This window comes from Salmo trutta, chromosome 29 (genome assembly GCF_901001165.1).
Source record: "Salmo trutta chromosome 29, fSalTru1.1, whole genome shotgun sequence".
Taxonomy (NCBI): Eukaryota; Metazoa; Chordata; class Actinopteri; order Salmoniformes; family Salmonidae; genus Salmo; species Salmo trutta.
The window spans coordinates 26,194,522-26,221,440 of record NC_042985.1 but is presented as its reverse complement, the minus strand read 5'-3'; the positions used below and the strand labels follow the sequence as shown (position 1 = coordinate 26,221,440).

At 40.8% G+C, this 26,919-nt stretch overlaps 2 protein-coding genes across 5 annotated transcripts in view; one reads left to right on the top strand and one right to left on the bottom strand.

The window, feature by feature from the left end:
- Positions 1-6,127: 6,127 nt before the first annotated feature.
- LOC115167250 (uncharacterized) lies at positions 6,128-8,529 on the bottom strand. 3 transcript variants are annotated; one of them, XM_029721470.1, is made up of 7 exons: positions 8,408-8,529; positions 7,941-8,300; positions 7,344-7,802; positions 7,144-7,248; positions 7,014-7,041; positions 6,877-6,911; positions 6,128-6,783 (listed from the first exon to the last, which is right to left on the bottom strand). In XM_029721470.1, exons 1-7 carry the CDS (start codon positions 8,463-8,465, stop codon positions 6,731-6,733), a joined length of 1,098 nt encoding a protein of 365 aa, XP_029577330.1. In that variant the 5' UTR covers positions 8,466-8,529; the 3' UTR covers positions 6,128-6,730. The 3 variants fall into 3 exon arrangements, with proteins under 3 accessions (XP_029577330.1, XP_029577331.1, XP_029577329.1); XM_029721471.1 differs by having other exon boundaries at positions 7,014-7,038; XM_029721469.1 differs by lacking the exon at positions 7,014-7,041.
- Positions 8,530-14,751: 6,222 nt separating this feature from the next.
- The window catches only part of LOC115167246 (unconventional myosin-Ie-like), a 53,206-nt gene continuing 41,038 nt past the window's right edge, over positions 14,752-26,919 (top strand). For both annotated transcript variants that reach the window (XM_029721460.1, XM_029721459.1), the window contains exon 1: positions 14,752-15,050. In XM_029721460.1, the coding sequence (XP_029577320.1) occupies positions 15,048-15,050 (3 nt within the window). In that variant the 5' untranslated portion in view covers positions 14,752-15,047. The remainder of the gene's footprint in view (positions 15,051-26,919) is intronic.

Sequence of the window (26,919 nt, the reverse complement as noted above, 5' to 3'; positions counted from 1 at the left end):
TTTTTCCAACAATTGTTTACAGACAGATTATTTCACTTATAATTCACTGTTTCACAATTCCAGTGGGTCAGAAGTTTACATACACTACGTTTACTGTGCATTTAAACAGCTTGGAAAATTCCAGAAAATGATGTCATGGCTTTAGAAGCTTCTGATAGGCTAATTTACATCATTTGAGTCAATTGGAGGTGTACCTGTGGATGTATTTCAAGGCCTACCTTCAATCTCAGTGCCTCTTTGCTTGACATCGTGGGAAAATCAAAAGAAATCAGCCAAGATCTCAGAACTTTTTTTTAGATATCCACAAGTCTGGTTCATCCTTGGGAACAATTTCCAAACACCTTAAGGTACCACATTCTTCTCTACAAACAATAGTACGCAAGTATAAACACCATGGGACCACGCAGCTGACACCGCTCAGGAAGGAGACACGTTCTGTCTCCTACAGTTGAATGTACTTTGGTGAGAAAAGTGCAAATCAATCCCAGAACAACATCAAAGGACCTTGTGAAGATGCTGGAGGAAACAGGTAAAAAGTATCTATATCCACAGTAAAACGAGTCCTATTTCGACATAACCTGAAAGGCCGCTCAGCAAGGAAGAAGCCACTGCTCCAAAACCGCCATAAAAAAGCCAGACTACGGTTTGCAACTGCACATGGGGACAAAGATCATACTTTTTGGAGAAATGTCCTCTGGTCTGGTGTCCTCATGTCACTGGCTTAAGGACAACAAAGTCAAGGTATTGGAGTGACCATCACAAAGCCCTGACCTCAATCCCATAGAAAATGTGTGGGCAGAACTGAAAAAGCATGTTCGAGCAAGGAGGCCTACAAACCTGACTCAGTTATACCAGCTCTGTCGGGAGGAATGGGCCAAAATTCACCCAATTTATTGTGGGAAGCTTATGGAAGGCTACCCAAAATGTTTCACCCAAGTTAAACAATTTAATGGCAATGCTACCAAATATTAATTGAGTGCATGTAAACTTCTGACCCACTGGGAATGTGATTAAAGAAATAAACGCTGAAATAAATCCTTCTCTCTACAATTATTCTGACATTTCACATTCTTAAAATAAAGTGGTGATCCTAACTGACCTAAGACAGGGAATTTTTACTAGGATTAATTGTCAGGAATTGTGAAAAACTGAGTTTAAATGTATTTGTCTAAGGTGTATGTAAACTTCCGACTTCAACTGTATATACACATGGAGTACACGGTGCAATGAAATGCTGACTTGCAGGTGAATCTTGCACTGTGTAGGCTACTCCTTGTATATGACGAATAAACAAACGTGAACATGTTACTTAATGAATTACGCCCAAGGCTAGGCCTATTTGTTCTTGCCTGTATTCCATGTTAAACATTTTTTACAAGCTACATTATATCACCCATGTCACTGCATCACAAGTTGTTTAACTTATGCACAAGAATGTAACAATAAAACTTTATGGCCTGTGAGTCTTATTGAAGATGAGGAGTGGGGATAGTAGGGTGGAGTTCTACTGTCATGTTTCACAGCATGGATTAAGATCAGACAAGGAACAGAGACAGAGGAGAGACTGAAGAAATAGGTTGTCGCTTTTGTAATTGTGGGACCAGTCAGCAACTGCCCACCATCACCCTCATCCATCACTTCTGTGTTTACTTCCAAAGCTGGGTCTAATAATCTGCTGGCTTGATGAATTAACAACTCTTTTGTGGAGGCAGAATGCTGACAGGTCTGACACAAAGGGTACAGTAACTGCCTGGACTGCAGCCTTTCACCCCCACTGGACTGCAACTCTGCCAGTAAGTAACCTGGGTTACCACAACATCTAACAGTACTGTGGTCATGTCATCAACTGCTTACATCATAGCACTCTCTGTTTATCACAGAGTTGGCTACTTTCAATGCCTATTCAGATAAATGTCAGTTGGCCAAGGTCGTGGTCTATCATGTGACCAGAGGTAACACAGATTCAGAACAATCACAAGGCCTATCCTGTGTGTGATTGGCATGTCAAAAACATGTATATCATGTAACCATACTGGTGGAAACAAACACTTCCTAGGATCTGGTTCTCCTTTTTGACTAAGTCCACAAAACCCTAAATCAAATAGGGCTATTCATGTGATCACTCCTGCCAACTGACCCAACTAACCACAACCTGCTTTGCTTCCTGGGGTTTTGAAGCTTTCAAAGCAGGCCACCTGTGTTTGTGTACAGCACCTAGCAGACCAGATCACAGTTTGGACATCTGGTGGTGAAGGACACAGGCTCAGAGACCCAACATGGTCTCCGTACACAGTGATTATCACAATCCTCTGAGTCACACGAGACCAGGGAGAAATGTCTCAGTCACAACACAAAGATGGCAGTTAAAGGGACGGATATGCTTCAGCATTCCACCTGTACAATAGTAGAGTACAGTGTGCCAGTATCAACATCACATTGCTGATGGATAGCGACACGTCATTTTGAGAAACTCATGACTTTGCCCATATTAGCCTAGCTTGTGTGATTAATAGAGCAGAACTCATGTGCTGACAAACTAACTGGTGAAGAGAGACTGAGGACAGTAGGAGTATGTGGGCCAGAGATGTGAGAATGTGTTTGGGAGTACAGAGAGTTAGCTTTGCCACATGCAAACATCGCTGCTAGGCACATTTTTCCACCGCCTCAGGAGAGGCCTCAGCTCACATTCTCCTACTGAGAAAACAACAGCATCTATTACAGTACCTGTCTAACTATCATTACAGATGCCTACAGTTCAGATGAACGTGTGTCATAAAGGTGACAGTGTGTCAGCGAGGAGCCTAAACAAAACAGTCAATGTTGGTCGTCTATGTTTGGACACCAACACACACTCCAGAAACACAGGTCACATACAAAGAGAGAGAGAGAGTGTGGGGGTGAGAGAACTAGGCCTAGAGGAGGAGAAAAAGAAAAACATTCAGAGAGAAGAGGGAGAAACCCAACCAGACAGTTCACTAATTAGAGGTGGGCAGCCAGCAAAGGATCCAGCCAGGGATGAAGAGAGAATCTGAGGAGGACAGAGAGATAAACAGAGAGCTACAGAAATTGAGGGAGGAAGACAGATGAACAGAAAGAGAGGGGAAGATAGAAGAGAGAGGAGGACAGTTGAGATGATTTGCTGAGATGAGTTAGCCCCACTGTGGTCCTCTGTCTGGTCAGTTTGGTGTGGACTAGAATGGATCATTCAATCAGAGACCCTTTTGAATGGGTCACATTCAAGTCGCATAGCAACACTACCGAGAAGCTGGGATGCCCACAAATAAAACCAAAGTCTATCCATTCAGGGCCACCCTCACAGAGCCATGAACTAAAGATCAGAACATAGACCATAGTGTAAAATCAAACCTGAGATTCTATGTAGGCTAAACTGTTCGTAGTCAGGTTGAGGGTGAGGAGGTGACTATCGTATTTTGTAAAGCAAGGCCAGGTGGCACTGCATGAGTGCGTCATGTTTACTTTCACTGCCAGCATTCATTGAAACACACTGGCAGAACCCAGCAATAACAATAGCTAAACCTCCAGTGAAGGAACAACCGGTATCCCTCTATAAAACATAGCAGCCTCTTAAAATAATCAGCTGCAACAGATAAGGGTAAAACTATACAACCAAAGCAGGGCTATACAGTGGGAGTTTTACTCACATATGCGCCTAAATATTGCTGTGCAATTTTTAAAAATGAAGGATTCTAGTTTTATTACATCAAATATTAGTCATTGTGCTCCTAAATGTATTTGTGTACGCAAACATATTCCAATTTAAGTCAGTGTAGATCCCTGAAAAGCAGAGGAAATAGCAATAGAGTGCAAGAGGGAGGTTTTGCTTTTATTTCAGCAGCGTAAGTACAACCAGGCAAGGAACTTCTATTTTAGAATGAAGGAAGGTCCATCCTCTGTTGCTTAATTATAAGGAGTGAACGCCTCAAAGGGAAATTCGTCCCACAGCACAACCTCTGATTCACAACTTGCCCTCAGACTCAGATATAGGCCTAATGATACTTCAAGGTTATATGGTCAAGTGTTTCTCAATCTTGCTCCATTATATCAGTGAGCTTCCGCCTCCATAACAGCCATGAATGAACCGAAATGCTTAAGAATGTTGTTGGCTTTTTTGCAACAATAGTTCATGGGTGGGCAACATGAATTGAGTGGACGGTCATGGCCCCTCTCTGTACACAGATTAATGAGTGGCGGTTAGACACATATAGACTTTTCATTATTTCCATTCTCTTTAAATGTCTCCTTGTTTATCTTAATACACTGGAGCAAAATGTAATATGGAGAGGTTGGGTGTCAGTTCAGCTCACACACAAACACTGCCAACTAAATGGAAAAAAGTAAACAAACCTGAGGCCCTGCCACGCATTAAAAATTCAAAGTTGCGAAGAAAAACACACAAAAGGCAAAAAATAGCATATCTGAACCAGCCCATTGTTAACTAAGGCTAAATTATGCACAGTTAGTTGCAGTGATGAAAAGGGGGCCAGGCAGGCACCGCATTGTCATGGTGACTTGAGATAGCCCAGAGAAAATAGACTTTCAGTTGGATGAGATTACCACAGCCTAATGATGCGACAATAAGGGATGCCAAAGACCTGTGGGGAAAACCACAAGTGAGGTGCACTGATAGACAACACATTCAAAACAAGAAATTACATTTGGCTGAAGAGATATGGGAGTTTTCACTGGCTGGTCATTGAAATATCAATCATCTTCTACCTTAGCATGAGAAGAAAGACTATAGCTGGATGAGGTCAGCCTTTGCTGGTTATTTTTCAGGAGCGGGATATTTTGATGGGTGGTTTAATTTATGTAGCCTCTACATATTCATAACATAATTGTTAGTTACAAATAGAACAGTCAGAAACAACAAGCTAGCTGTGGCAGAGGGAACCGTAAACTCACCTGGAAGTAACTTGGCCTCTAACTTCTTGATAGGTGGCTGTGGAGTTTTTTTCAGATCAGTCTGCATGAAATATAAAACAGAGACAGTTTGTTAGTCTATAATAAGCAAACTAAATTATGCACAACATATAGCTAGTGAATTGAACAAGTAATCCTAGCTAGCTAACTGCTCAGTAATAGCAAGTAACTGTTAGTATACTGAGGACAGAGTAACTTTGCTAGTCAAGTAAGGTTACTCACCTGTACAGGCAGAAGGTAGGATTTAAAGGTTGGTTTCAAGGGCTTCACAGAAAACATTATTAATAGCTTGAGTCCAATGACTAAAGATGATTAATGGATACTTCCAAGATTTCAGTGAGAAAAGAATGTCAAATGTTAACTAACTTGTACGTTGGCTACCACAATAACAACAGCTAAAAAATAAATTGCTGAAAATGTGAAGTAGTCAACAATACAGTCAATTTTTAGAGATAGTTTTCCCCATCTGGATCAGGCTGGGATTGTTGCTGGGTATCTCCTTTCGTTTCGTGTCAACACAGCTGCTGTACTGTGCTGGCGAGCTCTGGGTGTCCTCCTCGCGAGCAAGTTACTAGTAGCCAGCTAGCCTTGTAGTTAGCTGCTAGCAAGCAAGTTTTACTTCGTCAAACAACCTAGCTAGCTTTAGCTAACTAGCAAGCATTCCATTCGCAGAACTTTGAGAACGCCTCGCTGCAGACCGTGAGTTAATTCACTAATCTTACTAGAGAAGAACTCCACAACGTAAACCCTGCTGGCATACAGCAGTGACAACTTTCGTATTTAGCTAGCTAGCAGCATTATATCCAAGGCGTTGCTATCCTTTTTGCTATGGACACAACGGCCATGTTTACATTCAGGAGGAGCATCGGTCTATGTTGCACCCCCAAGCACAGATCTGGGACCAGCTGTAACTGACTCCTGTTCAGATTTAAGATAAAAAAGGAAGAAAAAATAAACTTAAGGGCTTTTGACCTAAAACGGAGGGTAGGGAGGGCCCCAGAAAGTGCTATATCTTACTCTCTTGATTCCTCAAGCACCGTCTGGTCCATTCATTTATGTCTATTTACGACAAATTTTGATTTGATTAATCATGTATAGTATACACTGTCGCCTATTGATAATCCAATTGATATTGCAATAATTGAGTACCATGGACCCCCCCCCCAAAAAAAAAAAATTACGTACATTTTATTTCTGCAATGTTTATTCAATGTTACAAAAGAATTAGGTAATCACACATATTACACTATATCAGAGAAACAGTAAGCACAACAGTAGGACTGAGCACTATCACCATCTAGTGGAAATGTTCAGTAGAGCATGAATAAACACAAAAACATTCAATTACAAAAGAAAGTAAATCCTCCTTTTCTCTTTAATGTAACTTCATTTTTGTGAGCTAAGTTTTTTATTGAGTCACATAACCTGTACAATCAATAAGAATCACAAATGTTTTTTTAACCGACACTCAACCCCTCCCACCCTTCATCCCAAACAAACCCCTGGCAGCCCCGCCCCAATCCTGGTCTAAATGCAATATGAAAGACCAATCATGAAAACATTATCTTTAGCTCACTTTATCTACATCCTATGAGTAACTATTGGCTGCTAGTAACTCATACTTTCACTCCAATCCTGAGGGAGCAGGTGGATGATGTCTGAGTGGCCCGGGGGTCAAAGGCCTCATACTCAGTATTGAGCATGACTACAGAATAGGTCTCGACAGCAACAGCAGCATGTTCTTCAGCTCCGTTCTGTGCAGTCACAGGATCTCTCACTACAGTCAGCTTCAGAAGTGAGTAGAGCCCTCATCCTCTCCTCTGCCCTCAGCATATGGGGAGCCTGCACCCAGAAAGAGGAAGCAGTGGGGTTAGATGGGTTTGAAAATCTGTCAGTACTGCAAATTCCTTCTACGGAAATAATATGCCAACTTACAGTCTGAGTTAAGTGTCTCCTCTCCACCTTGTTCTCTGCAATGATTAAATAAAGTATTTATTATTATAAAATTCCTTATCAGCAACATGTAATTAATTCATGGCTATCGGAAATGTTATTTTCAAATAATGAAATGCCTTTTCATTCTCAGAGTGTGAGATTCTGCTGGAGGAAGAAAGAAACAGAAAGCCCATGTCAATAACATTATATGATTTAAAAAAAGACATACCTGATGATAGAACATACAGTATGTGGGTTTTTACTCACCTTGCGAAATCCTGGTATTTTTCATCATGACAATGACAATGGCAGCAACAAACAGGCAGGAGATGAACAAGGCTCTCAATACATAGGGTGTTATGTAAGGATCCCCTTTTAATAAAACACAAAGCATTCAGAATGAAGATCAATTAGGTATTATTCATGATAATTTTATGTATTAGTAATAACAATATACTGTGACTCACCAGGAGGATATAACGGGGCTGTGTCATTCCTGTTGGTGTGGTTGTTGAATTCTCCATTCACAGTGACTGTGACATTAGTTATTACCTTCCAGTGCCCTTTGCTATTCTTAAGCACCTGTAAGGCACAAACATACTGTCCGCTGTCTGAATATGTGGCATTGCTGATCTTAAGGTTATGAAAGTTAGGGTTTGTTAGGACTTCAGATGAAGTATTTGACCTTCGTTTCAGCAGGGCCTCATCAATAAGACAATGGTGGTCATATAATTGTACATAACTATCAAAAGAATAAGAATAAAGACATGTGCTACTGTTGCCACTGATTGTTTTGATCCAATACACTGAAAATGGAAAGGTAGAGTAATTTTTGGCTACTGTGAAATGACATGTAAGGTTGACTGATTCTCCATGCTGTTTGGTAACAGACGTTTTAGTTTCCACACCAGGGTAGCGTATCACCACTACAGAAACAGAACATAATTTGATGTTAAATATTTTCATAAACAGATATATGTCAATATACAATATATTGTACAGTATACTGTAATGTGAGTTGTATATCATTTAGAAATTGTGAAAGTTAGGAAATGTGAACTTACTCTCTGGTTCAACAAATGCCATAATAAATGATTCCACCTGATCTTTTGAAGGTTTAAAGGGGAATATTGATTTATCGTTTGATGGAAAGGTGCGAAAACATGCAAAGAATCCAGTGACGTGTTTCTCCAATTTCATATTTGAACATTGTTTGATAATGTTTTTGCAGGGGTTTTTTTCTAATTCAAATGCTGTATTATTGCACATCAAATCTCGGTCACATTTCTTCTCATTGTCACTAAGACTGCAATTAAAAGTGCAATCCACTATGTTGTCTTCATCTAGATCAACTTGCCAAATTCTCTCTTCACATTGTAGGGATATAGCTTCCTCTTTCTCTTGATAATTTAGATAAGTGTTCCCTTTGAGAGAGAAAAAGGTTTCCAAAGTTAGAAACAAGCTCCTCAATTGTAGACTCACAAACCCTATTATTCAAGTCTTAAAACTGTTGATAAAAATAGTTACCGACCTTGACATTTTCCTACGAGAGTCATCACCATGAAGATAGATAGCATATCCATGATCATTGAACTTAGATTACAAAGCTGTTTAGTTCCTGATTCACAGAATGAGGAAACAGAGCAGAATATCACAGGAAGGAAGAATGTACAGAGGGTGTTTGTGGTGTGTGTATGATATACACTATATTAACAAAAGTATGCTGCTGCTCGTCGAACATCTCAAACAACGTAACAAAATCATGGGCATTAATATGGAGTTGGTCACCCCTTTGCTGCTACAACAGCCTTCACTCTTCTCGGAAGGCTTTCCACTAGATGTTGGAACATTGCTGCAGGGACTTGCTTCCATTCTGCTGCTCTTTAATTACTTGTTTTTTTAAATTGTATTTCTTATTTTTATCTATTTTTTACTTAACATGTTTTTTTCTTAAAACTGCATTGTTTGTTAAGGGCTTGTAAGTTAGCATTTCACTGTAAGGGCTACACCTGTTGTATTCGTCGCATGTGACAAATACAATTTGATTTGATTTGAAGAACATTAGTGAGGTCAGGCACTGATGTTGGGCGATTAGGCCTGGCTCGCAGTCGCCGTTCCAATTCATCCCAACCGTTTTTGATGGGGTTGATGTCAGGGCTCTGTGCAGGCCAGTCAAGTTCTTCCACACTGATCTCGACAAATCATTTTTGTATGGAACCTCTGTGTTCTGTTAGACAGGTAACTCTTTATCCACAATATAGCAGGTGGTGTAAAGCCATAACACATACGTTTTTCCAGCAGCAGACTATGATCGATAATGTCAAAAGCCATCCCCCACAATATTTTTATCATCAATATCTATCTCTCTGCCAATCATCAGTCCGTTTGTGTAGGTGCTGTGCTTGTTGAATGTCCTTCCTATAAGCATGCTGAAAGTTTGTTGTCAATTTGTTTACTGTAAAATTGCATTGGTCAAACATAATTTTTTCCAAAAGTTTACTAAGGGTTGGTAACAGGCTGATTGGTTGGCTATTTGAGCCAGTAAAGGGGGCTTTGCTATTCTTAGGTAGTGGAATGACTTTTGCTTCCCTACAAGCCTGGGGGCACACACATTCTAGTAGGCTTAAATTGAAAATATGGCAAATAGGAGTGGCAATATCGTTCGCTATTATCCTCAGTAATTTTCCATCCAAGTAGTCAGACCCCGGTGGCTTGTCATTGTTAATAGACAACAATAATTGTTTCACCTCTTCCACACTCACTTATCAGAATTCAAAATCACAATGCTTGTCTTTCATAATTTGGTTAGATATACTTGGATGTGTAGTGTCAGCATTTGTTGCTGACATGTCATGCCTAAATGTGCAAATATTGCCAATGAAAAAATAATTGAAGTAGTTGGCAATATTAGTTGGTTTTGTGATGAATGAACCATCTGATTCAATGAATTATGAGTTTTCTTTTTTCCACAAAATGTCATTTAAGGTGTACCCAAGCTTTTTTGTTTCATAGTGTAGTTTCTTCTTATTTTTATTCAATTTAGTCACATGACTTCTCAATTTGAAATACATTTGCCAATCGGTTGTGCAGCCAGACTTATTTGCCATTCCTTTTGCCTCATCCCTCTCAACCATACCATTTTTCAATTCCTCATCAATCCACAGGGATTTAACAGTTTTTACAGTCATTTTCTAAATGGGTACATGCATATTAGTAACTGGAATAAGCAATTTCATAGATGTGTCAAGTGCAGTGTCTGTTTGTTCCTCATTACACACCATGGACCAACAAATATTCTTTACATCAACAACATAGGAATCACTACAAAACTTATTGTATGACCTCTTATACACTATATTAGGCCCAGCCTTTGGAACTTTGTTTTCCTAAATATGGCTACTATATTGTGATCATTACATCCAATGGATCCGGATACTGCTTTAATAAATGGAACACTAGTCACTTTAATAATGCCACTTTAAGAATGTTTACATATCTCGCATACATCTCATATGTATATACTGTATACTGTATCCTTCAGTATCCATTCTTTACTATCTATTGCATCTTAGCCGCTCTGTCACTGCTCATCCATATATTTTATACTTATATATTCTCATCCCATTCCTTTACTGGATTGTGTGTATTGGGTTTTGTTGTGGAATTGTTAGATATTGCCTGTTAGATATTGCTGCACTGTCGGATCTAGAAGCATAAGCATTTCGCTACACTCGCAATAACATCTGCTAACCATATGTATGTGACCAATAAAATTGTATTTTATTTTATTTTATTTGAAGCAAATTTCTGCAGCATTAGTAAAGATGTGATCAATAAATGTAAATTATTTCATTCCTGTGCTGTTTGTAACTACTCTGGTTGGTTGACTGATAAGGCACTGGTTACAGTTTGAAGCTTTTTCTTGAGTGGGCAGCTTGATGAAAGCCAGTCAATATTTAAATCACCCAGAAAATATACCTCTCTGTTGATATCACATACATTATCAAGCATTTCACATATCTTATCCAGATACTGACTGTTAGCACTTGGTGGTCTATAGCAGCTTCCCACGAGAATGGGCTTTAGGTGAGGCAGATGAACCTGTAGCCATATTACTTCAACAGTATTTAACATGAGATCCTCTCTAATCTTTACAGGAATGTGGTTCTGAATATAAACAGCAACACCTCCAACATTGGCGTTTCTATATTTTCTGTAAATGTTATCACCTTGTATTGCTACCACTGTATCATCAAAGGTATTATCTAAGTGAGTCTCAGATATAGTCAGAATATGAATTTCATCGGGTATTAGCAAATTATTGATTTCCTGAACCTTGTTTCTTAAGCTACATTATGTTAACGTGGGCTATTTTGAGCACTTTTATTCTGGGATGCTTACTTGTTTTTATTGCTTTACTGGGAAGCTTAGCAGCAGCAACTGTGGGACCTGTCTATATAAGGTCCCACAGTTGACAGTGCATGTCAGAGCAAAAACCAAGCCATGAGGTCGAAGGAATTTGCCGTAGAGCTAGGAGACAGGATTGTGTCAAGGCAAAGATCTGAGGAAGGGTACCAAAAAATATCTGCAGCATTGAAGGTCCCTAAGAACACAGTGGCCTCCATCATTATTAAATGGACAAAGTTTGGAACCACCAAGGCTCTTCCTAGAGCTGGCCGCCCGGCCAAACTGAGCAATTGGGGGAGAAGGGCCTTGGTCAGGGAGGTGACCAAGAACCCAATAGTCACTCTGACAGAGCTCTAGAGTTCCTCTGTGGAGATGGGAGAAACCTCCAGAAGGACAACCATCTCTGCAGCACTCCACCAATCAGGCCTTTATGGTAGAGTGACCAGACGGAAGCCACTCCTCAGTAAAAGGCACATGACAAGATTCTCTGGTCTGATGAATTATATGTTTTTTTCATTTAACCTTTGTGGTTAAATTAGCAAAAATGTTTAAAAAAAACTGTTTTTGCTTTGTCAATATGGGGTATTGTGTGTAGATGGATGAGGGAAAAACAACAATTGAATCAATTTTAGAATAAGGCTGTAAGATAACAAAATATGGAAAAAGTCAAGGGGTCTGAATACTTTCTGAAGGCACTGTATAGTGTATATCAGTGTGGTACAGTTTAGAGAACTCCCAACCATTTGCTGTTCTTTACATTGAATAGAAAATGAAACTCGTTTTTGAAGAGTTCATACTACACATATTTATGCATGACGTCTCAAAATTCTGTCCATTATAATAATCTGCATAGGAATATATGTATCTATATGACTACTTACTACTCCAATGTGCTGCAGATATGACTAAAACATTTGTTTTTTGGACATTAAATAGAAGTAATTCAAAGTATCTCAAGGTAAATAAGGAAAAAATCTAAATCACTCTTTCCCCAGTGATCCTTTTGCAGCCTCAAGTTCCTCTCTGGCCAATGTTTGTGCTTAAAGCTTTTGCCCTGCAGATGTCCCTACTTACCTGTTTTTACTGGCTTTGCCGTGCATCTGTAACTCTTCATCAATGTTTAATGTTCATATTATATTTGAACCGTTATTAGACTCTCCAAATCTTTGAATAACAAAATTACATTTCTCTCACACACTCACACACACACATACACCACTGGTGCAGCACACACCCCTGCTGCCCTGGGGTCCCACAAGCCTTTGGATTGGGGTGCCCCCGGAGCGCGGACCCCCAGATAACATATGAACATGTCATAAGCCATGACTTTTTGGGCGGGGAATTACAGGAAATTAGTTTTAAGACTGCACTTTTTTATCTCAGCCTCATGGCAAAATGTGTAGAATAAAAGGAAATTAGCTCCAAAACAGTAACACTTTCTCTCAGCCTCATGGCAAAATTTGTAAAATAGCAAGAGATTAGCTATAAAACTGCACATTTTTCTCTCTGCCTCATGGCAAAAAGAAAAAAAGTTTGTTTCATACTTTATTTGGATAATCCCAAGTAGATGGTTTGTAAATGTTCAATTACGTTTTAGTCAATGCTCAAGGGCACCTCAGCAGATTTGTTTCCTAGTCGGCTCAGGGAATCGAACCAGTAATCTTTCAGTTCCTGGACCAGCCACTAAGCTACCTGCCACACACAATAACTTTCAACAACATTTCAACTAACTATCCACTAACCTTAACCTTTATCCTAACCCAAAACTTAACCCTTACCCTAACCCTAGCCATAACCCTAACGCTTAGCCTAAACCTTATTCTAAACCTAACCCTAACTGTAACCTTAGCAAGCATTTGCTTATCAACATATACAGTAGTTAGTTGTTATTTGTATCCAAATAAGGTGTGGCCAAATTATTATTGTTTTGGTTGGGGTGTCTTGCTCGAAATGCGCTATGCCACTGACACACACACACACACACACACACACACACACACACACACACACACACACACACACACACACACACATTCTACAGATGTTTGAAATCAAATCAGTTGGTATTCATGGCAGCAGCATAACCTGATACAGATTGCCATGGGCAGCATGCAGCCCTGCATGCCATTGTTAGGCCTGTCAGACAGGTTACAACCACATTACACCCACAGGTTACACCTGCTCCCTCCCTGCCTCACTCCACATCCAAACTGTACCCAGTTAAAGATCTGGTGCACAGGAGATGTCCGCATTGTGTGTGCTACATATGGGTGACAGTAGACGTGGTGAGCTGACACATGATGGAGTTGAAGTTGACAGAGTTGACTTGTCAAAACAATACAGATATCCAATCAACCAAATTACATTTTGAATTTGGCTGTGAGAAACAGATTTTTTGCCATCCCACTGCATCGTATATATATATATATATATATATATATATATATATCTTTTTTTTTAATTGAACCTTTATTTGACTAGGCAAGTCAGTTAAGAACAAATTCTTATTTCCTATGACGGCCTACAAGGCCAAACCTAGACGACACCGGGCCAGTTCAGCACCGCCCTATGGGACTCCCAATCACGACCGGTTGTGATACAGCCTGGGTGAACTCTTTCTATATTTGACACAGTGAACAATGAGTGATTTGTCTTCATCCCACTGCTCCAGTTATTTGTGTTCACACAGTTGTTTACATCTGTCACATGAGACATTTTTAAATGTCATACTGTAACATTCATTCACATGGTTATTGTTTAGGTTATGTTAATTGCAGTGCCTTTAGAAAGTATTCACACCCCTTGACTTTTCCCACATTTTATTGTGTTATGGCCTGAATTTAAAATTGATTAAATTAAGATTTTATTTGTCACTGGCCTACACACAATACCCCATAATGTCAAAGTGGAATTATGTGTTTTACAATTTTTACAAACTAATTCAAAATGAAAAGCTGAAACACCTTGAGTCAATAAGTATTTAACCCCTTTGTCATGGCAAGCCTAAATCTTTTCAGGAGTAAAAATGTGCATGGACTCTAATAAATTGCATGTGCAATAATAGTGTTTAAAAAAATGTAATGACTACCTCATCTCTGTATCCCACACATACAATTATCTGTAAAGTCCCCCAGTCGAGCAGTGAATTTCAAACACAAATTCAACCTAAAAGATAAAAAAGATATATTTGTAAAAGCTATCCCAGGAGTGATCTAAAAGTATCATAAAGTGTATAATGCCTGTACAATATGGTCCTCTTTCAGAATAAATTATTATCAAATTCAAAGCTCTTATTTGTCTGATTTGATTGCGCCACACTTTCTACCCACAGCAAATGCGTTCTCCAACGTACCCAAAATCATCTGGTGGGATTCCCTCTGGAGTGACGCGTCCAGATCCCGCTCCTATTGGCTGAGGGATAAAGACGAATTTTCCATTTATGGATTGTTTGGTTAGGCTGCTCAGTCAACAGCTTCGAAGTTTAACTTCACGGCTCAAACATACAGCAGCATTCGGAGCCTGAGTTTAGTTCCTGTGCGGATTCACTTTTAGACAATAGCTACAGTATGGACAGAGCAACCAGGTCCTGAGGAGAATCCGTGCGTTCCTATTTGGAAGGCATCTGGGATCCTATTGTTTATTTGGAATTTGTCTTACTGCAAAAACAACAACGTTTTACAGTTTTTAGTAATAGACGACTACTGCAGCCCCTGTTCAATACGGAATACAGAGATACATTGTTACTTTCTGTGGAAGGAGAGAAAATGGTAAGATAACTTATCTGTTACAGACTGTTTTTTGGGATAATCATGTCATATAGCTATGAAGGGATGTGACAATTCTTATAAATTCTTAAATATACAGAGATCTAATGGATTCGTGACACTATGACGTTACATTTCCATCACATGTCATAACATTGTTATAAATCTCAAGATCAGCATATTCCTATTGCACAGTATCAATACTGTCAATACAAGGGGACAATGTAATTTTATGAAATATAATCTTATGTTTTAGTCTAATGACCATATCATTTTTATGAATTGTGAAATAAGACCGATATTGCATCCTGTATATTGTCACCAAACTATTTGGAGAAACGTTTAGTTTAACTTGGCTAGTCGTTCAACAAGGTCATGTTGTCATGAGTCATAGGCTACTGAGGGGCTGCAATGGTCATTTTTAGAGGCTGTTGTGAAGTTGCCTATTATTGTAACCAATAGCCATTATGTTTTTAATTGCCATAGAGAATAATAACATAGCTGGATGTATAAGTGCCTACTTCACGGAATGATATATTTTTAAGTAAACAGGAATTGCAATCATGTTAGGTTTTGTTTTGCTACAGTGTAAAGTTCAATTCAAAGAACAACATGGACTAAATGCTTATTCTAGTCCCCTTTATGTCATCAATCCAGTCTAGCAGGTTGTATGGAATGTTGATAAGAATGCAACAACAATCCAATCCACTATTTTCCCTCTCCTATTTGAGGAGTAGCCTACCTACCATATGTTTATGATAAAAGTTCTCTCTCTCAAACTATCTCTCTCTCACCCTCCCTCTCTAACTGAGTAGGATTTTGTATGTGGACGACAGATATAGTAAACCATTAAACATTGAACCAATAAAATGTTTTGGACAACAGTGTGTATCGGATACCAAAGCCTTAGTTAGACATGCTAAAGATAACTGGATTATGGATCTCTTGAGACCTAGAGGGCCCAGTTGGAAACAGTCTGCCCTGTTCGTTGTTAAACTTGTTTGTTTACTCTCTGTGATACAGGTGGGTCACACTGCTCACAACTAAGCCAATATTGCATAATGGAAAAAAACGTCTCCCTTTTAATTGTTGTCTACTCAACAACTTTCATCTCACTTACCATATAATTATACATCTGTAGGGGGGGTGTTGTAAAAGAAAGGTGGCTTGCAGATACAGTCACTATAGCAACCACCTATATTGACAGACATGCAGCTCCCACTTCCTAGGTATAGTTTGGTGCGTGAGGTACGGCCCGGCCCTACTTTGAAAAAGTACAGGTTGGTCATGGAAGAGGAGACAGAGAGCAGCCTGTGTGTTATCCACATGGAGACCGGTTTCTCCTGCTTACTGAATGTCATCCCAGCAGCTTACGCATACTGGGGAGAGTTATGGAGAAAGTTGTCCCTGTTGCATGGCCTCTTCCTTTGTGTTGAGACCAGAGTTCATGAGGCCATTACCATTGTGGCAGATATCCCAATGTGGATATCCGCTAAAATACTGTTTATTGAATCCAACAGGTCAACTGCAGTATTACATTCTCTTTAAAGGCAGAGGTTGGGTCTAATCAGTGATGTATATTTTATTTTGTTTGATTTAATTAAATACGTTTTTTTCACATTTTGTATCATTTGTTCCGCTTGAATTGCCCAAATTCACTGAATGACGTTGCTTGACTTGTAATGTACTGTACACTTACTGTACAAAACATTTAGGAATACCAGCTCTTTCCATGACTTAGACTGACCAGGTGAAAGCTATGATCCCTTATTGATGTCACTTGTTAAATCCACTTGAATCAGTGTAGATGAAGGGGAGGAGACAGGTTAAAAGAAGGATTTTTAAGCCATGAGACAACTGAAACATGGATTGTGTACGTGTGTCATTCAGAGGGTGAATGGGAGAAACAAAAGAGCCTTTGAACAGGGTATGGTAGTAGGTGCAAGGCACAGCGCTGCTGAGTTTTTCATGCGCAACAGTTTCCCGTGTGTATCAAGAATTGTCCACCACCCAAAGGACATCCAGCAAACTTGACACAACTGTGGGGAGCATTGGAGTCAACATGGGCCAGCATCCATGTCGAATGCTTTCAACATCTTGTGATGTCCATGCCCCAGCGAATTGAGACTGTTCTGAGAGCAAAAGGGGGGCATCTCAATATTAGGAAGGTGTTCCTAATATTTTGTACACTGTGTGTATTCTGACATTACCAACCCTGCCCTATGTCCATATATTGTCTCTCTAGAACAGGTCAACCCTGTTATGCAGTCTCACTGCTCTGCTCCCAGTGCACAGTGTATGGATCCTGTAGATCTGGTTTCCCACAAGGGAATCCAAGGAACAAACCTTTACATAATACATAATACACATAACTGAGCTCTATACCTTAGCTAACAGTCAAACTGAAAACATAAAGTATTTTCATGTTATATCAGGACAATGAGGTATGATTATAGGAGATTTAACAGAACTATTTTACGTGAGCTTCCATTGGGGTAAATCCATATAAATTGAATAACTTTTTGACAGCATCCCTTTTGATTTAAACAAAACTTTCCATACATGTTTGCCCATGGAAGAAGTGCTCAGAAAGTGACTTTTTCCACCTGAATGCCAAAACATTCAGGAGATAGAGCTGCTCAGATGTGTCCATTTTGCATACCCCACCATACCATGAGACATCATGTCTTCATTACTGGAAAAGATACATGTTTGAGTTTGATATAATTTAAAAGCTTACAAACAGGGTTGTCAAACTATTTGATAGTTTCTTAGACTCTACTTTACATCACCTGAGGTTTTTGTGCTATGCCCGCCATCGGTTGAGACACAACATGCTCTTGAATACAGAGTGGGTGTCATTTCAATCATGGAAATATCAATCCTATCCCTTCAGACCACTGCAATTTAACTGGTACACTGTTGAAATTTGAATTTAAATTGTAACTTCTAATTACTACCACAAAGAGGACCTCCGGTCCACCCACCGTCCAGTGTCAATTTAAATGGTCATGTCTATTCTATTATCTATATTTCTATGATTTCAAACTTCAATAGGTTTCCTATGGAGGATTATTGACAGTATAATTGTAAACAGATTATTCCCATTCAAGTTAACGTTGTCTGATTTGTGGACCTGCAACCATTTTTGTGGTACAATTTTTAAATTTAGATTTTCAAATGGTATTCCCATTTTAGTACATTTATCAGCCAAAACATGACACCCACCCTGTATTCAAGAGCATGTTGTGTGTCTCAACCGATGGCGGGCACAACACAAAAACCTCAAATGATGTCAAATAGGGTCTAAGTACAACATCCAAATATTCTTTTTTTTGTTGAGTTTATGCGATTTTAGATAATTGACGTTTAAGGTTAAAAAACAATATATATATATAAAACTGTTTGACAACTCTGTTTGCAGGCTTTTAAATTTAATCAACCGTTTTTCTTCTCCAGTGATGAAGACATGGATATCTTATGGTATGGTGGGGTATGCAAAAAAGGTCAACTTTGAGCACCTTTATCTATGTAAGCACTCTTTATCTCTTTCTGACCACTTCTACAATGGGCAAATATGTATGGAAGGTTTAGTTAAAATCAAAAGGGTTGCTGTCAAAATTGATTGAATTCAAATGGATTTTTCCATTGTCCTCCTATATGAGGTACCATAAAATGCATGCATTTACATTGCTTGATGACTGGACGACTACCTCTCTGTAGGCTCATAGTGGTTTTAAAAACATTCTTTCTCCTTCTATAGTAGATTCCAATGAATGAACCCAGATATGAGGATAGATAGATTCAGCATGCTGTGCACACAACATCTAGATGAGCCAGCATTAGACAACTTTTAGCCTTGAGGCACAATCTGACTCACTTCAGAGGTAGTATTCTGCAGTGAACCCACTGCAGAATAATGCAGGCCTTTGATATTCCCCTGGTTCTGCTGAAGTTGGAGATATTCTTATTTAGGCTAGCGCTTGTGGGCGGTTCCCTGGCATGGGTGCTGAATTGCATGCTGAATGACCAGAAGGAAATGGAGTGGTTTCCTTCTTGTGAGGTAGCTTTAATGACAGTAGAACATATGCGATGTATATACAGATCCCTTCATCAGTGACAGATTTATTGAGCATAATATTCAGTAAGCAGAGAATGGAAAGGTTAAGTTCAAAACAATATGAAACTGTTGGACACAACTGAACGTATCCTTTCAATGAACCAGATAGAATACATTTAATACGTCTTGCATCTTAACATTTTGCACCACTGGAAAAATTGGACATGAAAGGAGCAATTTTTTTTCCAGGTTTGCTCCAAAAGTAGGTTGCTGTTTTGCGTACAAGATCATAGCACGTCATCTGGATGTGTCAGAACCTGGCTCGTCAAAAACAGACTTTCTGTCAAATAACAAACCTTTCCCAGATATTCTCCTCTCTTTAGTCTGATGTCAGAGATAAAGAATGAATGTAATGCACCAATGCGAAACACACTGCAGTTACTCAGTGCGAAACTCTTCCTTTTTGAAAGGCTTTTTGGGGCCACATTGAGCGAACTCTAATATTTGGCTTGTGTGGAGAGAAGCAGTCTGTCACTCTGACTGTCTGGAGCACCAGACGGTAGCATCACTCACAGGCCCCTCTGCCAGATGCTGAATACTAGGTCAGTATGACAGCACATGGTTTTTATCAGCTTTTCCTGCAGGGAGGTGAATGCTCAGTAACATCGCTCCATTTCAAAGCCTGCGCTCCATTTTCCACCCTGCATTGCTAAAAATATTTTTGCAGGAATTTGAGACCTTCTCTAAAACATGGCGAACACCCCTTCTGTAGAACTAGGGAACTTGTTAAATTTGTTCACAGAGGTCCAGTAAACCTACACTCTCCTCTTTATCAATCCCACACATATTGGTCTTTGTTACAAAGCTCCATCTTCATGTTCATGGCGTTCCGTAAGCCATCACACAGGTTCTAAGTTCCAACTTACTGACTTCCAGAACAGATGGCAGAATCAGACAGGATCAATGCTCTGCCATTGTCCTCTGGAAGGTGTAGAATCAGATTTATTCATGGGTGTTAAACGCTGGTCTGGACTATACTAATCTGATAATGTTCTCACAGAAGCTCCCCTGAAGGATATTTACTCATTAGTTGTAACCCCTTGTGGTTTGTTTGTGCAAAATGAAAAGTTAAAAGGACGAATTAAACATAAAATGAGCATTGCTTTAATTAAACTTTTTATTGAAGGTTTAACATTTTCGTTTGTTTTATGAAGAGCTGATGTTGACCTTTCTGTCTTCAAACAGATATGCTGTCTGATGTGATGCCACATCCTGCCATGTCTTTTAAAGTGCATCACATTAGAGGATACCGCTTCATGGTGACCATTCATGATGCCATTAACACAGCAACTTCCTCTGTTTGGCACTTACTTAGTATTCCTCAGTAGTTAAGCATGGTGGCAGTTTGTTCTCCAAAACCAAAACCCCATTGTTCTTTACTGACAAGTAAATGTTGCCTTTGTGCAAACTAATAGCACCTGCTAACTATGGCCATTGATGCCTTTATAATGTAGGGTTACCTGTCAGTCTAGTGGTTTTGGAGCAAGCAAAAATATAGAGGATTCTCCTTTTGAGATCCAATTGTATACCCATTTTCTGCCTCACCTTTGTTTAATGAACGTTTCCATAAATATTTATTTTATTTTTCTGCTTTCCTCAGTCGGTTCAGTGATGGCACAGTGATAAGGCAGGCCTTTGATATTCTTTGAAATCTGAAACACATCCCTCAGCAACCTGGGCCAGCTGTGAATGTGGTGGTCAGGTGAGGAACAGCCAGCTGCATTTTCCTCTCTGTAAAGTGATCTGGGTCTGTGTGTCCCAGCCAGCTCACTGTCAGCTCCTCTCTTCTCTTCTGGCTTGCCCAGGTTTCCTGCTGCCCAGCCCTCGGTACAGCACACTGTTTGTGAGCCTGGCTCTCACACCACAACCCACAGGACTGGGAGCCCAGCAGGCCTCTACCCTCACTGGGGCTGCAGCCCAATTGAGAGCACAGTCTGTTCTCCCAGCGAATGTCTCCCATTACCCCAGTGAGGGATGGGGAGGACTGTGCCAGGCTGCTCTTGTGTCCCATGTAGTAGAGGCCACTTTTGATCAGACTTCTAGGCTGATGTGATATCTTCTCTCTCACAGACAATACCCACCTGTTTTAGTCTGGCCAACAATTAAACAGCTGCTATGTTTTATAGAGCTGTCATGTGTAGTAAATGGAAACTCATGTTTTTCCTTGAAGTATATAGGATTGACATATTTTAGGCAATTTCATGCTGTGAGACAAAGATTTCACAACATTTGTCACTATAATTTTCATAGTTTCCAAACGTAGTTACCATGATATCAGCCCCATTGAGCACAGCTGGAGTCTTCTGTCTGCCTCTGGATATTTTCTGTCTTGTCTGTGGATCTGAGCTGAAGTGACAGGGTTATGTTTGCTCACTAGCATACAGACAAACATGCCCTGAATTCCATGGGGGATGCCTGCGTTCCAGTAAAAGGATAGCTCATCTCCCAGGTCTATCAATCTCTTTCCTGGGTGCACAGATGAATCATCAGTCGCATGTCAATGTTTATGTCACTTTAGTGTTACTGGTGCATAATTGTAATAATTCTTATTATAAACTGAGTGGTTCGAGTCCTGAATGCTGATTGGCTGACAGATGTGGTATATTATGTGGTATATTAGGCCCTATACTACAGGTATTAAAAAAAAAATAATAATAATCATTTACTGCTCTATTTACATTGGTAACCAGTTTATAATAGCAGTAAGGCACGTCGGGGGTTTGTGATATATGGCCAATAAACCACGGCTAAGGGCTGAATCCAGGCACTCCGCGTTGCTTGGTGTGTAAGAACAGCCCTTAGCCGTGGTATATTGGCCATATACCACACCCCCCCCCCCCCCCCCCCGGGCCTTATTGCCAAATGATAAACAAGTAGCACCACAGTGAGAGACAAGTACACCTTTTTTGTAATTTTCAACAGATATCCACTGTCTACAGTCTCCCACACTAAGGAGGTGAAACTCTATTCAGCAACAAATAAGTAATAAAAGACCTATCTAAAGCTTCTATTTGCATGTGTTTTCTCACCCGTTAGGACAGCTGTGGAGATGGAAAAATGTCACGCTCTGCCAAGAGCTGAGTTCCCTTTATCTTTTCAGCTTGTTTCCTTCCCACTGTCGCATTATGTCAAAAGATCATAGGCCTCTGATTCAGTGTTTCGGCTACAGCACTGCCCCATGGAGACCCATCTCAGTCTGTCACCGTGCCCTAAGTCACCATTGTTTTCACCCTGCGTCACTTCTCAGATTAAGTCTAATGGCTCATTTTGGCTTTCCTATAATCATCAATTCGCATACTATTGTGCCACACAATTTCCCATTGTATTGTGCCAGTAATACCCATAATCTCATTAGCTGCACGACCAGTCAAAAATTTAGACACACCTACTCATTCCAGGGTTTTTCTTTATTTTTACTATTTTCTACATTGTAGAATAATAGTGAAGACATCAAAACTATGAAATAACACATATGGAATCATGTAAGATGGCCCGAAGAACATGGCTGACGTTTTATATTCTCCAAACCAACCAGTTATTTTTTTTGCGTTTTGTGTAACTTATTTTTTAACTTATTGTGTATATAATGTTGTTGCTATCGTCTCTTACGACCGAAAATAACTTTTGGACATCAGAAAAGCGATTACTCAACACGGACTGGAAGAAACTTTTTCCTTTAACGAGTCCGACGAGAAGGATATCCTGCTTTCACTGGAAAAGGCCCAGATCCACGCCTTTTGCGTGAAGAATAGACGCCGGAAAACGGGACGCAGATCAGGGATCCTTCTGAGAAGCCAGAGGCGACTGAGTAAACTCCCAATGCCTTCCATTCTCCTTGCTAATGTGCAATCGTTAAAAAATAAAATTGATGACCTATTATTAAGATTATCCTACCAACGGGACATTAAAAACTGTAACATCGTATGTTTCATCGAGACGGGTTGAACGAAGAAACGGACAATATAGAGCTGGCGGGATTTTCCATGCACCGGCAGAACAGAGACGCTACCTCTGGTAAGACGAGGGGTGGGAATGTGTGTCTTTTTGTCAATAACAGCTGGTGCGCGATGTCTAATATTAAAGAAGTCTCGAGGTATTGCTCGCCTGAGGTAGAGTACCTTATGATAAGTTGTCGACCACACTATCTACCAAGAGATCTGTATTATTCGTAGCCATCTATTTACCACCACAAAGCGAAGCTGGCACTAAGACCACTCTCAACCAACCATAAGCAAAGAAGAAAATGCTCACCCAGAAGCGGCGCTCCAAGTGGCCGGGGACTTTAATGCAGGCAAACTTAAATCAGTTTTACCACATTTTTACAAGCATGTCACATGTGCAACCAGGGGAAATAAAATCCTACACCACCTTTACTCCCACACAGAGACGCATACAAAACTCTCCCCCACCCTCCATTTGGCAAATCTGACCATAATTCTATCCTCCTGATTCCTGCTTACAAGCAAAACCTAAAGCAGGAAGTACCAGTGACTCGATCAATACGGAAGTGGTCAGATGACGCGGATGCTACACTACAAAACTGTTTTGCTAGCACGGACTGGAATATGTTCCGGGATTCATCCAATGGCATTGAGGACTACACCACCTCAGTCATCGGCTCAATCAATAAGTGCATCGATGACGTCGTCCCCACAATGACAGTACGTACATATCCCAACCAGAAGCCATGGATTACAGGCAACATCTGCATCGAGCTAAAGGCTAGAGCTGCCGCTTTCAAGTAGCGGGAGACTAATCTGGATGCTTATAAGAAATCCCGCTATGCCCTCAGACGAACCATCAAACAAGCAAAGTGTCAATACAGGATTAAGACTGAATATTACTACACCGGCTCTGACGCTCGTCTGATGTGGCAGGGCTTGAAAACTATTACGGACTACAAAGGGAAACCCAGACGCGAGCTGCCCAGTGATGCGAGCCTACCAGACGAGCTAAATGGCTTTTATGCTCGCTTTGAGGCAAGCAACACTGAAGCATGCACAAGGGCACCAGTTGTTCTGGATGACTGTGTGATAACGCTCTCGGTAGCCGATGTGAACAAAACCTTTAAACAGGCCAACATTCACAAAGCCGCTGGCCAGACGGATTACCAGGAAGTGTACTCAAAGCATGCGCGGACCAACTGTCAAGTGTCTTCACTGACATTTTCAACTGCTCCCTGACGAGTCTGTAATACCTACATGTTTCAAGCAGACCACCATAGTCCCTGTGCCCAAGGAAGCGAAGGTAACCTGCCTAAATGATTACCGCCCCGTGGCACTCACGTCGGTAGCCATGAAGTGCTTTGAAAGGCTGGTCATGGCTCACATCAACAGCATCCTCCCGGACACCCTAGACCCACTCCAATTCGCATACCGCCCCAACAGATCCACAGATGATGCAATCTCAATCGCAGTCCAACCGCCCTTTCTCACCTGGACAAAAGGAACACCTATGTGAGAATGCTGTTCATCGACTACAGCTCAGCGTTCAACACCATAGTGCCCACAAAGCTCATCACTAAGCTAAGGACTCTGGGACTAAACACCTCCCTCTGCAACTGGATCCTGGACTTCCTGACGGGCCGCCCCCAGGTGGTAAGAGTAGGCAACATTACGTCTGCCACGCTGATCCTTAACACTGGGGCCCCTCAGGGGTGTGTACTTAGTCCCCTCCTGTATTCCCTGTTCACCCACGACTGCGTGGCCAAACACGACTCCAACACCATCCTTAAGTTTGCTGACGACACAACAGTGGTAGGCCTGATCACCGACAACGATGAGTCGGCCTATAGGGAGGTCAGAGAACTAGCAGTGTGGTGCCAGGACAACAACCTCTCCCTCAATGTGAGCAAGACAAAGGAGCTGATCGTGGACTACAGGAAAAGGCAGGCTGAACAGGCCCCCATTAACATCGCTCCATAGTGGAGCGAGTTGAGAGTTTCAAGTTCCTTGGTGTCTACATCACGAACAAACTATCATGGTCCAAACATACCAAGACAATCGTGAAGAGGGCACGACAAAACCTTTTCCCCCTCAGGAGACTGAAAAGATTTGGCATGGGTCCCCAGATCTTCAAAAGATTCTACAGCTGCACCATCGAGAGCATCCTGACCGGTTGCATCACCGCCTGGTATGGCAACTGCTCGGCATCTGACCGTAAGGCGCTACAGAAGGTAGTGCGTACGACCCAGTACATCACTGGGACCAAGCTTCCTGCCATCCAGGACCTATATAATAGGCGGTGTCAGAGGAAAGCCCATAACATTGTCAGAGACTCCAGTCACCCAAGTCATAGACTGTTTTCTCTGCTACCGCACAGCAAGCGGTACCGGAGCGCCAAGTCTAGGACCAAAAGGCTCCTCAACAGCTTCTACCCCCAAGCTATTAGACTGCTGAACAATTCATAAAAATCGCCACCGGACAATTTACATTGACCCCCCACCCCTTGTACACTGCTGCTACTTGCTGTTTGTTTGTTACCTATGCATAGTCACTTCGCCCCCACCTACATGTACAGATTACCTCAACTAACCTGTACCCCCGCACACTGACTCGGTACCGGTGCCCCCTGTATATAGCCTCGTTATTGTTATTCTTATTGTGTTACTTTTTATTATTACTTTTTATTTTAGTCTACTTGGTAAATATTTTCTTCTTCTTGAACTGCACTGTTGGTTAAGGGCTTGTAAGTAAGCATTTCACGGTAAAGACTACACTTGTTGTATTCGGCGCATGTGGCAAATAAAGTTTAATTTGATGTAATAACCAAAAAAGTGTTAAATAAATAAGGTAGGGGTGGTATTCAGAAGATAGCCCTATTTAGTAAAAGACCAAGTCCATATTATGGGAAGAACAGGTCAAATAAGCAAAGAGAAACGACAGTCCATCATTACTTTAAGACATGAAGGTCAATCAATCCGGAAAATGTCAAGAACAGTCGCAAAAACCATTAAGCGCTACGATGAAACTGGCTCTCATGAGGACCGCCACAGGAAAGGAAGACCCAGAGTTACCTCTGCTGCAGAGGATAAGTTCATTAGAGTTACCAGCCTCAAAAATTGCAGCCCAAATAAATGCTTCACAGAGTTCAAGTAACAGACACATCTCAACATTAACTGTTCAGAGGAGACTGCGTGAATCAGGCCTTCATGGTCAAATTGCTGCAAAGAAGCCACTACTAAAGGACACCAATAAGAAGAAGAGACTTGCTTGGGCCAAGAAACATGAGCAATGGACGCCTGGGCGTAAGATGCTCTAACCGGCATCGTTAGTCTGCCTGAGGAGGAGGTGTGATGGCATGGGGGTGCTTTGCTGGTGACACTGTCTGTGATTTATTTAGAATTCAAGGCACACTTACCCAGCATGGCTACCACAGCATTCTGCGATACGCCATCCCATCTGGTTTGCGCTTAGTGGGACTATCATTTCTTTTTCAACAGGTCAATGACCCCAAACACACCTCCAGGCGGTGTAAGGGCTATTTGACCAAGAAGGAGAGTGATGGAGTGCTGCATCAGATGACCTGGCCTTCACAATCACCAATTGAGATAGTTTGGGATGAGTTGCAGAGTGAAGGAAAAACAGCCAACAAGTGCTCAGCATATGTGGGAACTCCTTCAAGACAGTTGGAAAAGCATTCCTCATGAAGAGAGAATGCCAAGAGTGTGCAAAGCTGTCATGAAGGCAAAAGATGGCTAATTTGAAGATTTTAAAATATAAAATATATTTTGATTTGTTTAACACTTTTGGT